This window comes from Mustela nigripes, chromosome 2 (genome assembly GCF_022355385.1).
Source record: "Mustela nigripes isolate SB6536 chromosome 2, MUSNIG.SB6536, whole genome shotgun sequence".
In the NCBI taxonomy this organism is placed as follows: domain Eukaryota; kingdom Metazoa; phylum Chordata; class Mammalia; order Carnivora; family Mustelidae; genus Mustela; species Mustela nigripes.
Window position 1 is genome coordinate 924251 of NC_081558.1, and position 13359 is coordinate 937609.

The 13359-nt window shown below is 60.9% G+C and overlaps 1 protein-coding gene and 1 long non-coding RNA gene across 4 annotated transcripts; one reads left to right on the forward strand and one right to left on the reverse strand.

The window, feature by feature from the left end:
* The first annotated feature begins 160 nt into the window (after nucleotides 1-160).
* On the forward strand, nucleotides 161-5050 carry LOC132010724 (uncharacterized). The gene is made up of 2 exons (XR_009402272.1): nucleotides 161-847; nucleotides 1229-5050. It is a non-coding gene; the product is annotated as an uncharacterized LOC132010724 (long non-coding RNA).
* A 373-nt stretch (nucleotides 5051-5423) lies between these two features.
* LOC132010723 (cytochrome b-c1 complex subunit 10) lies at nucleotides 5424-7792 on the reverse strand. 3 transcript variants are annotated; one of them, XM_059388512.1, is made up of 3 exons: nucleotides 7680-7792; nucleotides 6206-6350; nucleotides 5424-5589 (listed from the first exon to the last, which is right to left on the reverse strand). In XM_059388512.1, the coding sequence occupies exons 1-2, from the start codon at nucleotides 7727-7729 to the stop codon at nucleotides 6230-6232; spliced, it is 171 nt and encodes a 56-aa protein (XP_059244495.1). In that variant the 5' UTR covers nucleotides 7730-7792; the 3' UTR covers nucleotides 5424-5589; nucleotides 6206-6229. The 3 variants fall into 3 exon arrangements, with proteins under 3 accessions (XP_059244495.1, XP_059244497.1, XP_059244496.1); XM_059388514.1 differs by having other exon boundaries at nucleotides 5424-5629; XM_059388513.1 differs by having other exon boundaries at nucleotides 5424-5637.
* Nucleotides 7793-13359: the final 5567 nt, after the last annotated feature.

Below are 13359 nucleotides of genomic sequence, written 5' to 3' on the forward strand. Positions count from 1 at the left end.
CTCGGGGGGCCCGCTCCGCCCACCCGCCCGCGCGCGGGGCCCCGTGCTGCGCAGGCGCCGCGCGGGCCCCTCCCCGTGGGCGGCCGCCCCGCCCCGCGGCGGCCGCCCCAATCAGCGTGCGGCTAGGGGGCGGGGCTGGGGGCGGCGCGCAGCCCGCCGGCCGGCCCGCCTCGCGCCTGCGCCCTGGGGCCGGCGGGCCGCGAGCTGCTGGTCTGTCGCGTGGTTCGCTGCCTCCTGTCCCGTTGCCCCCGGGTCCCCGTTCGAATCTCGGGTTGCCCGCCCAGTGCCGGGCCTTCACCCACCCGGCCAGCTCCGGCCCCCAGTCTCCCAGCCTTCAGGCGTGGTCACCCGCCGCCCTGCGCGCCCCGGTCCCTCCCGGAGCCTGGGAATGAGGGGCGACCCCCCCCCCCCCCCCCCGCCCCCGCGGTCCGGCCGCCTTGCGGTCCTGGGCTCCCGGACCTTCCTCAGAGACGCCGCTCCCCAGCCGGACAGACCGGCCACCCGCCCCGCCGGCCCCTGCCCTCGCCGGCACAGGCCGGGCGCTCGCGAGACGACGACGGGGCTTGCGGAGGGAGCTGCGGCCGGTGCCGGAGGGTCGGCCGGGCCCCCTGAGCGTCCTGTCCTGGCGTCCGGTCCCGGGCGGCCGAGGAGAACGTCCATGGCGGGGGCGGGCCCCGCGGGGAAGCAGAAGACGGCCTCCCCTGCAGGGGTCTTCCCCGCTGCGGTCGGAGGCGGGCCCTAGGAGGCCGGTCCTAGCCGGGGAACCCAAAACCGCCGCCGCGAGCGCAGGTGTAACTTCTGGTTTTAATGGCTTCAGGCCCGGAGTGTCGCTCCCGCGGTCTCACAGGTAAAGGGAACAGTGAGTGGGCAGACGCCCCCTGACCCGAACCATACAAAGCTGGGCCGGGGCACTAGATTCCTCTCTGGACGATTCAGGGCCAGAGCCCAGGACTTCAGGACCCTGACCATTATGCAAAGCAATCCTGGTCACTACTGGGTTTGTCTTTTACCAGCTTGTATGATTTTATTTAATTTGAAAACTATAGTTACATATGGACATTGGGGAAGGTATGTGCTATGAAGTGTGTAAACCTGTCGATTCACAGGCTTGTATCCCTGGGTCTAATACATATAATATACATATAATACATACATAAGATACATATAATACATTATATGTTAATTAAAAAATTAAAAAACCATAGTTACAAAGATACGTTTATTGCAGTCAGTGAAACCACACGAAGACCTAAAGGAAAAAGTGTTAACCTCCTCAGGTCAGATCCCCAAGGCCCACTCTCCGCTCCTGCTTTCAAGTCTGGGTATACCCCGAAGTGGAACTGCTGCGTCCCGTGGTAATTCTATGTTCAAATTTTTAAAAGATTGTATCTTTTCGAGTGCGAGCATGAGCAGGGGGAGGGGCAGAGGGAGAAACACACCTCTTGCTGAGCAGGGAGCCTGAGTCGGGACCTGATCCTAGGATGGCAGGATGGTGACTTTAGCCGAAGGCAGGTGCTTCACTGACTTGAGCCATCCAGGCGCGCTCTCCATTCAGTTCTTAGAACTGCCAAACGGTTTTCCTGCGTCACGCCTGCCCCATTTCACATTCCTGCCAGTGTGGAGGTCCGGCCTCCTGGCACCAGCCCTGGCACCAGCCCCTCCTTCCAGCATCTTCTCTGGAGCACCTGCCCTGGGCCGGCGAGGGGAGGGAGAGGGAAGCCAGCTGGTCTCGGGTGGGGAGAGCACGGGGCTGGGGGAAGGCTCCAGTTTCACCACTTCTTGGGCAACATTTGTTGTCTCCTGGTCCCCACTAGCTGCACACCGGTGGATGCGTGGTGCTGGGCCCCAAGAGCTGACCTTAAGAACCGCCATCAAAAACGCATCCTAGGGCGCCTGGGTGGCTCAGTGGGTTAAGCCGCTGCCTTCAGCTCAGGTCATGATCTCAGGGTCCTGGGATCGAGTCCCACATCGGGCTCTCTGCTCAGCAGGGAGCCTGCTTCCTCCTCTCTCTCTCTGCTTGCCTCTCTGCCTACTTGTGATCTCTCTCTGTCAAATAAATAAATAAATAATCTTAAAAAAAAAAAAAAAAAACGCATCCTAGGGGCCCCTCACCATTCTCGGGCATCCAGCCTGCTGGCCCTCACTTGCTCCTGGGGGCCTTTGACCCTCTTGGGTCCCAGCTGCCTCCAGTGCGCAGACAGGCAGACTTTGAGCACCCCCTGGGGTAACCTGGGGGGGGCTAGTCCCCGGGGGCTGGTCCAGGTGCACATGCTGGGGTTTACCAGCAGAGATGAGGCTGGGAGCCCTGGGAGGGGGTGGGGCAGTCGTGGCCCACCCCACCCCACCCCCGCTGGTTTGCTGACACTTAGAAGCTCCCTTTCCTGGACTGGCTGTCTTGGGGCAGAGAAGACACCCTCTCCTGCCGTCTGCACAAGGTTAAGAAATAGAAACGAAATCCGGTGATGAGAGGAGCCACTGTGACTGGCTGGGTGACTGTCTAAGGGCATCCGGGGCACTGCGGGGGGCTGAGGATCAACTCCGACCCCGCTCACTGCATCCCAGGACTCCCCCAGTCTTGACCACAGACATCTCCAGACAACAGTCCCCTAGTTAACACGAGGCAAGCACGGCACTCCACTGGGGCACAGATATCCAGGGCACCGAAGACCTGTCATCCAAGTGAATGGCATTTAATACAATGGTGTGATAATTCGATCCCTGATAGAACGTCAAATCTGTGTTTTTGGTGGCACCTGGGTGGCTCAGGTTGTGATGCCAGGGTCCTGGGTTCAAGTCCTGCCTCGGGCTCCCTGCTCAGCGGGAGTCTGCTTCCCCCTCTGCTTGTTCTCTGTCACATCAATAAAATATTTTAAAACAAATAAGTAAAAAATGTTTTAAATTTGTAATAAAAAAATTTTTATTTAGAGGCAGGGTGAGCTGGTGGGGGGTGTGCAAAGGGAAAGAGAGAGAATCTTTTAGATTTTTAAAAATGTATGTGTGTGAGAGAGAGAGAGAGCACAAGCAGCGGGGATGGGCAGAGGGAGAAGCAGGCTCCATGCTGAGCAAAGCCAATACAAGACTTCATCCCAGCATCCCAAGACCACCACCCAAGCTGAAGGCAGGTACGTAACCAACTGAGCCACCCCGGCACCCGGGAGAGAGAATCTTTTTTTTTTTTTTTAAGATTTTATTTATTTACTTGAGAGAGAGACAGTGAGAGAGAGCATGAGCGAGGAGAAGGTCAGAGGGAGAAGCAGACGCCCCGTGGAGCTGGGAGCCCGATGCGGGACTCGATCTCGGGACTCCAGGATCATGACCTGAGCCGAAGGCAGTCGTCCAACCAACTGAGCCACCCAGGCATCCCCGGGAGAGAGAATCTTAAGCCGACTCCAAGCCAACATGGGGCTTGATTCCACAACTCTGAGATCGTGACCTCTGCCAAAATCGCGAGTCTAGTGCAGAGGGCCTGGGTGGTTCAGTGGTTAAGCCTCTGCCTTCAGCTCAAGTCATGATCCCAGGGTCCTGGGATCGAGCCCCATATCGGGCTCCCTGCCTGGCCGGAAGCCTGCTTCCTCTCTCTTGCTGTGTCACTTTCTTTCAAATAAATAAAATCCTTTAAAAAGGTCAAATGCTTAACCAGTTAAGCTATCCAGGTGCTCCCAAGCTTGTATTTTTCAAAGATTCTATTTATTGACAGAACACGAGCAGGGTGAGTGGCAGGGACAGGGAGAAACAGGCTCTGTACTGAGTATGGAGTCTGATGTGGGGCTCTATTCCAAAACCCCGAGATCACGACCCAGGAAGACTGAGTGGCCCAGGTGTCCCTTATTTATTTTAAAGTTTACTTTTTCTGTAATCTTGCTACACCCCACGTGGGGCTTGAACTCATAACCCTGAAGTCTACAGTCTCATGCTCTCCTGGCGGAGTCAGCCAGGCGCCCCAGAAGTATCAAGTTTTTAAACAAAGGGTTTCTTAGTGTTGTGCCGAGTCGTTTGGAACCCCAAGACAAAAAGAGACATGATTCTTTTACGTGTTTTTATGTGGCTTTTAATGGTTAACTCCTCCCCACCACTAGAACTTAAAGTGATTGAAAAAATACTAAAATACTGAAGAGTTGTATTAAAACTCACACCAGTTTAAGCCCCGATGTTGTATTTATGACAGCATCTGACTTAGAATTTGTACTTTTCCGACTGATACAGATGTAGGCTCAGTTGTATTTTCACTCAAACTGTTAAACGTTATAAAATCACATAAAACTTGGGAGGAGGGCCACATGGCCCCACACGGCCCCAGGGGTTGCCCAGCCCCGCACCAGGATGGAAATTGTGAAGCCATGTCAAAGCGGAGGACCCTTTGAGGGTGGTGTGGCCCCCAGGAAAGATGCCTTCGGTAAGAGAATGACGCGCAGGAAGGGGGTCACCAAAGCCACTGCTGGTGTTAAAGACCGAGACTGTTCCCTGCGTGTCTTCCCCTGCCTGTGCCTCAGCCCTAATCCCTAGCGTGGCTGCAGGAGCCCGGGTCACGGGAGGGGAGGCCCCATCCCCGTAAGATCAGGGTCCGGGGACCCTGAGTGCACACTGCCGCCTCCTGTGCGGTGTGCTGGGGGGGCGGCCAGAAGGCAGGATGTGGGAACTCACCGGAAGCAAACCCCGTGAGAACGCTGATCCCGACTCCCAGCCAGCACAGCTGAGAAGATCCAGTCCTGCTGTGTGAGCTGCCCAGTCCCTGGGGTGGCCGGATGGCAGACCAACACAACAGCTGTTTTCATAAATTTGCATGCGCATACGCACGCACCCCCACCCCCGCAGGAGCAGGGGACAGGGAACTGGGAGCCACAGACCCCGTGTACCTGCTCACCCACCGTTGTGCCATTTATGGGATGGCTTCACTTTTCTACAAGTTCTGATAGTTCTCCTTTCAAACCAGAGCCGCGTTCTCATCCCCGAGTGTGGGCTACATGTGGGGATGTGTTTTCTAACAGGGGGGCTTCTGGGGAAGGTCGCAAGACACAGGACGCAAGACAGCTCCAGGAGCGCTCCAGAGAGGCCCCTGCAGAGTGGGGGTTGCTGCCGGCAGGAGCATGACCGGCCCCTCCCACCCAGCGCAGCCCCGGGCGAGCCTTCCGAGGAGACAGCCCCAGCTGACCCCCTGCCCGCGTCCTCCTGAGGGACCCGGACCAGGACCTCGCAGCCGAGTCACTCCATAATTCCTGCCCACGGAAATCGAGAGGCGTTTGCTGCTTTACACCCCCCGGGGGGTGCGGTAACTTGTCATGGTGGTGATTACACACTGCACAGGTATGACGCATTAAACACCGTAAGTGATGGGATTCTGCCCCAGCCACGGACCCTGGGTCACTCACGCCACCGCGGCAGCAGTCAGGATTGCCAAGTCCCTACACGACCACGTCCAGGTGGGCCAGGTTTCAGAGCAAGTTTAATGCTGTGTGCATTCAGACAAGAAAGCTACCGTCAGAAACACAACCCTCAGTCACGCTGTCACTTTCCTCAAGGCCCGTGCTGAGGGCGTGGGCTGGTCCGGGCACCGCAGGGGCTCCCAGGGAAGGACACGGCAGCAGCAGACGGCTGGAGGGGGACAAGGCAGGGTGAGCACCACTCCTGGCTCCTGTTGTCCTGGGAAGGGAAGTGCTGAGGAGGGCCTCTGCAGCTGCAGCCGGCTCCAAAGTCAAGTCCAAGTAGGCCGCCCAGCGGCCGCATGGCCTGAGGTTCAGCCGCACGAGGAGGCAGGAGGCACGTGCACCCTGGCCTGTCATGTGGTCGGCCCGGTGGATAGCCCCGTGGCAGACGAATGGAAGAATCCAAGGGGCTGTGAGGCTCAAGCTGCATCCCCAGGATGCTGGCAGCTGTAGTCCATCCCCCACTGTCCCCACCTGTAAAATGGGCACCCTCCGACCACACCCAGGGCTGGGGACACTGGGACGACAGGCGCGGAGTGGGGTGTACAGTCTGCCTCCGGGATGGAGCGCCCCGGGGCACTGCCCCTTCCCCGGCCTGCGAACCGGGGATGCTGGCTGGCCCCTCTGTGTTGACAGGCAGGACTCTCCCCGGGGAACAGGCCAGGTGAGCCTCCCAGACCTGCGTCCCCAGCCCTGGGGGCGAAGAGGTCTAGCCTTAAGGAAACCCCAGTCCTCCGCCACGTGGGAATCACAGGATTCACCTGCTAAGAGCAGCCTACACTTACCGGAGGGGTCCGAGGGTGGCCGGTTTAATTGTCCTTCTTAAACTTGCCGTTGATGTAGGGCACCCAGTCCAGAATCAGCCGCCAGTCCGTGGCCCACACCAGCCCCACGGTGCCCACGGCGCCCCACATGCCTGCCGTGGGCATCCTGCCAGAGAACAGCTGCGGTCAGATCCGGCTCGGGGTCACCCTTCCAGATACATCCCTGGGTCTCTCTCCGCGCCCATGCCCAGCTTCCACCGCACACCTGACCCTCCTGCCCAGTGTGTGGACACCCCCAATGACACCACAGGGTGGACACCAAGCCGGAGACCCTGAAGCGACTTCACTTCCACCTGCTTTCACACTGGGATCTTCTGGAGGTTTTTTGGGGGGAGATTTGCTCAAAAAAATTTTTTTAAACAACCCAAGCTCAATATCACCCATTCACAACACCAACCACGCAGTTCACAGATGACCTGGGACAGCTACTGGCCTGAGGGAGGTGGCAGGGCCTGGGTCTCGTAGGGAACACAGGACACAGAGGAACAGGCCACCTCCCCAAGGACACGGGGCTGCGGCACAGGGCAGGGCTGAGTCTCCCTCTCCCCGAGGACCGCTACCGCTCACTTACGCCGTGTGACTGGTCAGCGTCCACCGCGGCTCCGACAGCCCTCGCGACGCTCCCAGCCCAGTGCACCCCCCCTCGCAGTGCCGGCGGGACCCAGACCCCGGTCCCTAAAGAGCGAAGCTCGCAGAGGCGAGCTCAGGCGCACCGGCTTCCAGGGCGCGCCCGGCCTAGCCTCTCCTCCGCGGGAAGCCGGCTGCCCTGAGCGGCCCACAGGCGGTCTGCCAGCAGTCGCCGGCCCGGCTCGCGCTTGGAAAGACCCCCGTCCCCCCCCGCCCAGGTAGAGCCCTTGGCGGAGACTGCGGCCTCCTGAGTCGGTGTGGCGGGCCCAGCTCGGGGGTGCCCGCGGTCCTGACCACCCAAACCGCGAGGGAATCCGTGTCCGCGGCCTGAAGCTGCGCGGGGCGCCTGTCCCGCAGCCACGGCTGACCACTACAGGGGCCGTGGCCGGCGACGTGCGGCCGGATCCGGTCAGCCACGTGCCTGGCACGCTGCAGCGGGACGGTGGCCGGCGCCACTTCCAGAGGGCACGAACCACCACCGCCTCCCCCCTGCCTCCCCAGGGGCAGCCGCGGCCGCCGCCCCCCGACCTGACGCCTGGGCGGACGCCACGCTTCCGGAGGGACCTCCCCTGCCACCGCGCCACAGCTCCGAGGGCCGGTAACACCCCAGGAGCCTTCCCGCCGTCCTGGTCGGCCCCCGGGGAGCCCGAGCCGAGGGCGCTGGACGGACCGCGGGCGGCGTCGGTCCAGGTAGGGGTGAGGAGCGGCCTCGGACGTCCGCCCCGCCGCTCTGCGCCCGTCCCCTCCGGGACCCGGCAGCATAACGGGTGCCGGCCGGGGATAGCGGGGCCGGGGGGCACGTGCTCACCAGTATTTGGCCAGCTCGCGGTAGCGCGGGCCCAGGAACCGGCTCAGCATTGCCGCACCGTCCGCCGCTCAGGGTGACCCCGACTGCCGCCCCGCTGCACTACGCAGGCGCGGCGGCCGCAACGCGCAGGCGCCTGGGGAGGCTCCGCCCGCGGCGAGCACACCCCCCCTCGCTGGGCAACAGGCGCCTGCGGCTGCTGCGCGCGCAGACCCGGAAGACCTTGCAGACATTTCCGGGCAAGGTCGGAAGTCGCTGGACGCGGCCCGAGCGGGCGGGTCTGCGGCGGGGAGGGTCCCGCGCGGCGCGAGGCCGGGCGGTCCGGGTGGCCCCGCGGCGCGGCCTGCGGCAGGTCACTGCAGCCGCCGCGCTCGGCTGGTGGTTTTGTCTTTACCGCAAGCAGAGGCTTTATTTGCCGTCAAGGAAACTGCGGCCTCGCGGGGCAGCACCTTGGCCGGAGCCGCACGGAGGGAGCCGCGTCGGGGCGGCCGCCCGCACCCCCCGCTCCCCCGGAGCGGTCGCTCGCAGCCCGGCTCGGCCAGCGGACCGACCCCCGGCGCGCGCGGGCCCTGGTCAGCCGCGGCCACCGCGTCTGGGGCCGCAGCATCGGGAGCCGGCCCGGGGGAAGGGCGTCCGGCGCGGGCTCCGCTCCCGCCGCGCTGTCGGGGCCCCTGCGCCTGCGCCTCCCGCGGGGCGGCTGACCCCGCGGCGGGGGTAGGGAGCTGCCGGGGGTGCTGGCCCCGACGGCGAGAGCCCGCGCCCGGAGCCCCGGAGCGCCTTGTGGCTGGACGGGACGTTGTTTCTCGGCTCTCGCGGGCGCTCCGGGGCGTGAGCCTGTGGCCGGAGGGAGTCCGTGGGCGGAAGCCTGAAATGGGCTGCGGAGCCCGGGGGGGTGGCCGAGAGAGAGGGGAGGCGGAGTGAGACTGTCTGAGGAGTGGGAGGGGGCGCCTGGCTGGCTCTGTCGGTCAAGCGCAGGGCTCGAGGTTGCAGCTCCGGTCCTGATCTCAGGGTGGTGAGATCGAGCCCCAGGCTGGGCTCCTGGCTCCGCGCAGAGTTGGCTTGAGATTCTCCCTCTGCCCCTCCCTCCGCTCATGCTCCCCGCCCCCGCATCAAGCCCTGTGTCTCAAATAAATAAATAAATAAATAAAAATCTTTTAAACAATAAGTAGAGATGGGCATAGAGGCCCGAGGGCTGCAGGTCCTGGATCTAGCAGTTCCTGATGCCCTGCCTCATTGCTCCTTCTGCTTAATGTACTTCAGCTCATAAGGCAGAATGTTTTCTTCGAAGCCATAAAATACGAAGACCAGTGTAAGAGAGGAGTTTTATGGCATGTTGGATGGCTTCAGGCACGGCTGGACACAGGAGCATAGCAATATTATTACGAATCTCTCTCTGCATTTCTCAGCTCTTCCTTCCTCTGTTGTCCTTGCCCTCTCGTGAGCTCTCTCTGAGCCTTGGCATGTGGAAACTCCAAGTCAACATTCCAGCAGCCCTTGAAGGAAGATGGCCTCTTCGCCACTGTGGAAAATGCCCTGAGGCTGGTTCTCCTGGGCCTGCTGTGGAAATGGGGCAGAGGTCGCTATGCTCATAAGAGGACATGGACTGAAACTAGGGGAGGGGAGGATCCCCAAAAAGGAGTAGTCAGGATCCTGATATCCAAAACGGTGGTGGATAAGCAGGACCTTGGATTTCCCATGATACTCCTATCCAGCCTTTAGGGGAAACTCAGCTCCTTTTATTTTTTTTTATGCTGTGAAATTCACAAAAGTTGTTGCGACCACCACCTTGTCTAGTTGCAGAAAAATTTCATCACTTCCAAAAGAAGCCTCCTCCTCCCCCTCCCTCAGCCTCTCCCCAGCCCCCGGCCCCCACAAGACCCCCTCCTGTCCATGGAAGAGCCTGATCTGGGCGCATCACATACGTGGACTCACACCCCCTGTGGCCTTCTGTGTCTGGTTCCCTCCCTGAGCTTTGTAGGCTCAGGGTCCGTCCCTGGGGCAGCATGTGGGGGCCCCGCTCCGGCTTGCAGCCAAAGGAGGCTCCCCTGCGTTGTCGGGGGGGGGGGTTCTGTTTATCCGTTCACTCGTTTATGGAGTCTTTTTTTTTTTTATCTTTACACTGTACTGAGGAATATTGGACATGCAAAAACGCATGGACTGAACACGTACAACTTGGTGTTTGGACGTGTGTGTGTGTGCCCAGCGCCAGGACTGCAGGCGCCTGCTGGCCTTCCTCCTGCTCCTCTGGACCCTTGCCACCCCCCTCCCGGCCCCTGCAAGCACTCATCCGTCTCCTGTCGGTCCATCTGCACTTTTCTGACTCTTCTACCAGGGGGCATACAGTGGGTTCCACTTGGTGTCTGGTGCCTTTCTTCCGCTGCCGAGCCGAGACCTGCGGAGGGCGAACCTGTGTGCAGACCACTCACCTGCTGGAGGGCATTCTGCCTGTTTCCAGGTTTCGCCATCTCAGCTGTGGCGCATGAGTGGTTCTGTCCATGTCTTTGAGTGGATGTGTGTCTTTATCCCCCTGGAGAGGATCGTGGGGGGCCAGCTGGCACGCAGCGGGGGCCCCGTGTTGAGCTGTGGACAGAACCGCCAAGCTTCCTGTTTTTTCACACTGAGATGTAACTGCTGCGGACGGTCAGGTCAGTGTCCAGGCCCCGGTGTCCGCCTGCCAAACCGTTCTGGAGTAGTCGCAGGCCTGTTGATGGCCCTGCCAGTGAGACATGGGGCTCCATCATATTGGGGGCGTTGCACCACTTTAGAAAGGACACACAGGCTCCATGTTCCCCATGGTCCTGGTGACAGCTGTGTGCTGGGCAACTGGAAACCACAGGGTTTCATGTTCTGCCTGCCTTGGAGGCCATAAGCCCCCCATGCACGTGTCACAGGGCCGCACACCCGCTGTCCCTCCCACCTCTGCGTCCGTGATTGCCACCTATGTCATGCGGCTTCTCTCTCTCATCAGGGTGCTTGTCACTGACTTGCCATCCTGTGCCAGGACGAGCTCATGTCAGGATCTGGAGTTCCACTGGCAAAGGCCCTTTCCCCGAGCATCCCCAGTTCCGGGGTCGGGCATGGTGGGGGGTCCATGTCCAGAAGCCGCAGTGCAGCGTGGCGTCCGAGGGGCTGACCGGGGTGGCAGGGTGCCTGGGGTTCATGTCACGCCCAAGCTGTGTCGTCTTCCCGAGAGCAGGGGGGCTCAGAGGGCTGGCAGGGGCTGGCTGAAGGTCTGGGACAAGCACAGCGACCTGCACCCTACGACATGCCCAGATGCCGCAGCTGCTGCCAAGACGTGGCTGCGTCCCTTGCACCCTGCGGGAGCCAGGCCAAGAGGCTCTTTCGAGAAATTTCCATAGAGCAGATCCTTGCTGGGACGGGGAGGAGGGATGCCTCACTGAAGGATTTTAGCACCTTTGTGATCTATCTTTAAACAGCCTTTTTGAGGGGCACCAGCAGGCACACTGGCAAGAACATGGGACTCTTGATCTCAGGGTTATGAGTTCGAGCCCCAGGTTGGGTGTGGAGAAGACAGAGAAATAAAATCGTAAAAAAACAAAACAAAACATAAACACCTTTAAAGATTTTATTTGCACTAGCGGAGGAGGGGCAGAGGGACAAGCAGGCTTCCTGCTGAGAGGACACTGGGATCATGACTTGAGCCGAGGACAGCAGCTCAACTGCCTGAGCCACCCAGGAGCCCATAAACTTTCTTGATGGTGTTGACACACCATCCCATTTACAGACTTAATGTGCGTAATTCAGTGGGCTTTGGCATATTACATTAATTATAAAAATTATCAGGCAGCCTCTCAGGGAGTGGCTTTCCCCATGAGCCGGTCCAGCGTCCAGATCCCAGAACCTCTTACTTCAGGTACAGATTCCCCACCTGACCCGAGGTGCTTTGGTTCTAGAATGTGGAATTGCCATGGGCCCCTCCCATCACTCTGGCTTTGATAGCCTTGCTCACCGTGGCCCCAGTCAGACCCTCGTGGTGCCTGTCCCCCAAAGACAGATGCTCTCGTCTTGTCCCCCCGGTCCTGGGAACGGGACCTTATTTGGATACAGGATCTTCGGACCTGGGAGAGGCAGGAGGGACCCTCCCCTGGAGCCCAAGAAGGGAGCGCGGCCCCGCCACACTAGGATCTGGGGGACCTGGCCCCAGAACGGGAGAATCAGTCCCGGTGGTTTCAGGCCCCGTCCCCATGCGGGGCTCTGTGACAGCTGCCCCAGGGATCGCATGCAGGGCAGAGGCGTCAGCGCCTACAAGCGTTGCAGAACACCGTACCCCCTCCCTGGCATGGCACCCCCTTCCGCCTGCCCTCCCCCCCCTCCCCCCGGCTGGAACCACACAGCAGCTGGAAGAGCCAGGGGACAGCCGTGGGGCCATATGATGTCACACTTAACTGCTGTGGCGCTACACAGGACAGATCTCCAGAGCCGCTCGAGAGAGAGGCCCTTAACACATCCCAGAGTCCAGTCAGCCGTGCTGACACTTTTATAAAATTATTTTTCTTAAAGTTTGTTTGAAAACCGGTTATCTTGAGGCACACAGCACGGTTTTCCCTTACTTGTGTCTCTTCCCAACAGTCCAGTATAGTTGCGGGGGGCAGTGGCTCCGTGCAGACCAAGGGACACTGAGGCAGCACCCACCAGACCCACACCGACCAGGGAGGCACCAAGAAGGGCCCCTTGCCAACGACTCCTCGCCGTCCCCAGAACCGTCTGGGGGTGTGGGCAGCATCAGTGGGAGGACCCAGGTGACCTCAGGGCTTGGGAGGCAGCCCGCAGGTCCTGCCTGGTGCTTGCCTTGGGGTGTCCAGCTCCTGGCCTCAGGGAGTGCCAGTCACAGGGTGTGAGGGCAGCAGATAGCCCCACTGTTCTGGGATCGCAGCGGGGGAGGGTTGGGGGGGGGAAGTGAACGTGGCCACCTGGGGTCCAGAAGTCGTGTGCATGTGTGTGCGCACACACACGCACACACTCGTGGTGGCGGGAACCAGGTGGTTACAGGAAGGAGCCTGGAACCCAGGAGGCCTGACCCTGCACCTGGGGGATACATGGAGGGGCAGCTGTCTGGGGGTCCCAGCAACTGCAGGGACCTTTGGTTTAGGCCTGGGGGAACCCTGCGTGGAGCCGGTTCCCCCTGCAGGTGGCGGACATGGGGAGGCCTGGCAGCCGGGCCTCGAGTGGCCCACACCCTTCTGCTCTTGCAGGTGATCAGGGCCAAAGCCTGGAGCTTTCCAGAGTTTGGGATCAGTCACTTGGGGGGGGGTTGGTGTGCTGACCCAGAGTCCTGTGCAGGTCCGCTGCCAGAGATCAGAGAACAGGCCAGGGCCCCAGGTCAAAGGAACGCAGGATGCGGTGCCTGGAGAACCCCCCCCCCCCCATCAAGCTCCTGTCATGTGGTCCCTGTGCCCGTGCCCAGAAGCAGTGGTCTGACAAAATCCCATCTGCGGAGGTCTGCAGACTGTGCGGGCCAGCGGGCTGAGGAGAAGAGCTGCCGCCCTGCAGACACCCCCCGCCCCCTTCCCGAGGGAGGGGTGAGGACAAAGCAAGGGCTCCCCAAGGAGAACTCCCACCAGGGCAAGGCCAGCCCGCAATGTCCCTCCGACAAGAAGCCAGGAAACCGCCCGCCCTCTAAACCAGCCGCGAGCAGACGGGTCTGTCATCCCTCCTGCGCCAG

Bases quoted from the DNA above. Each gene is read 5' to 3' on its own strand.
- LOC132010723 (XM_059388512.1), bottom strand. From the start codon at position 7,729: ATGCTGAGCCGGTTCCTGGGCCCGCGCTACCGCGAGCTGGCCAAATAC. The intron at 6,351-7,679 runs GTGAGCACGTGC...GTTCTCTGGCAG, and splicing joins CGCGAGCTGGCCAAATACTG to GATGCCCACGGCAGGCATGT.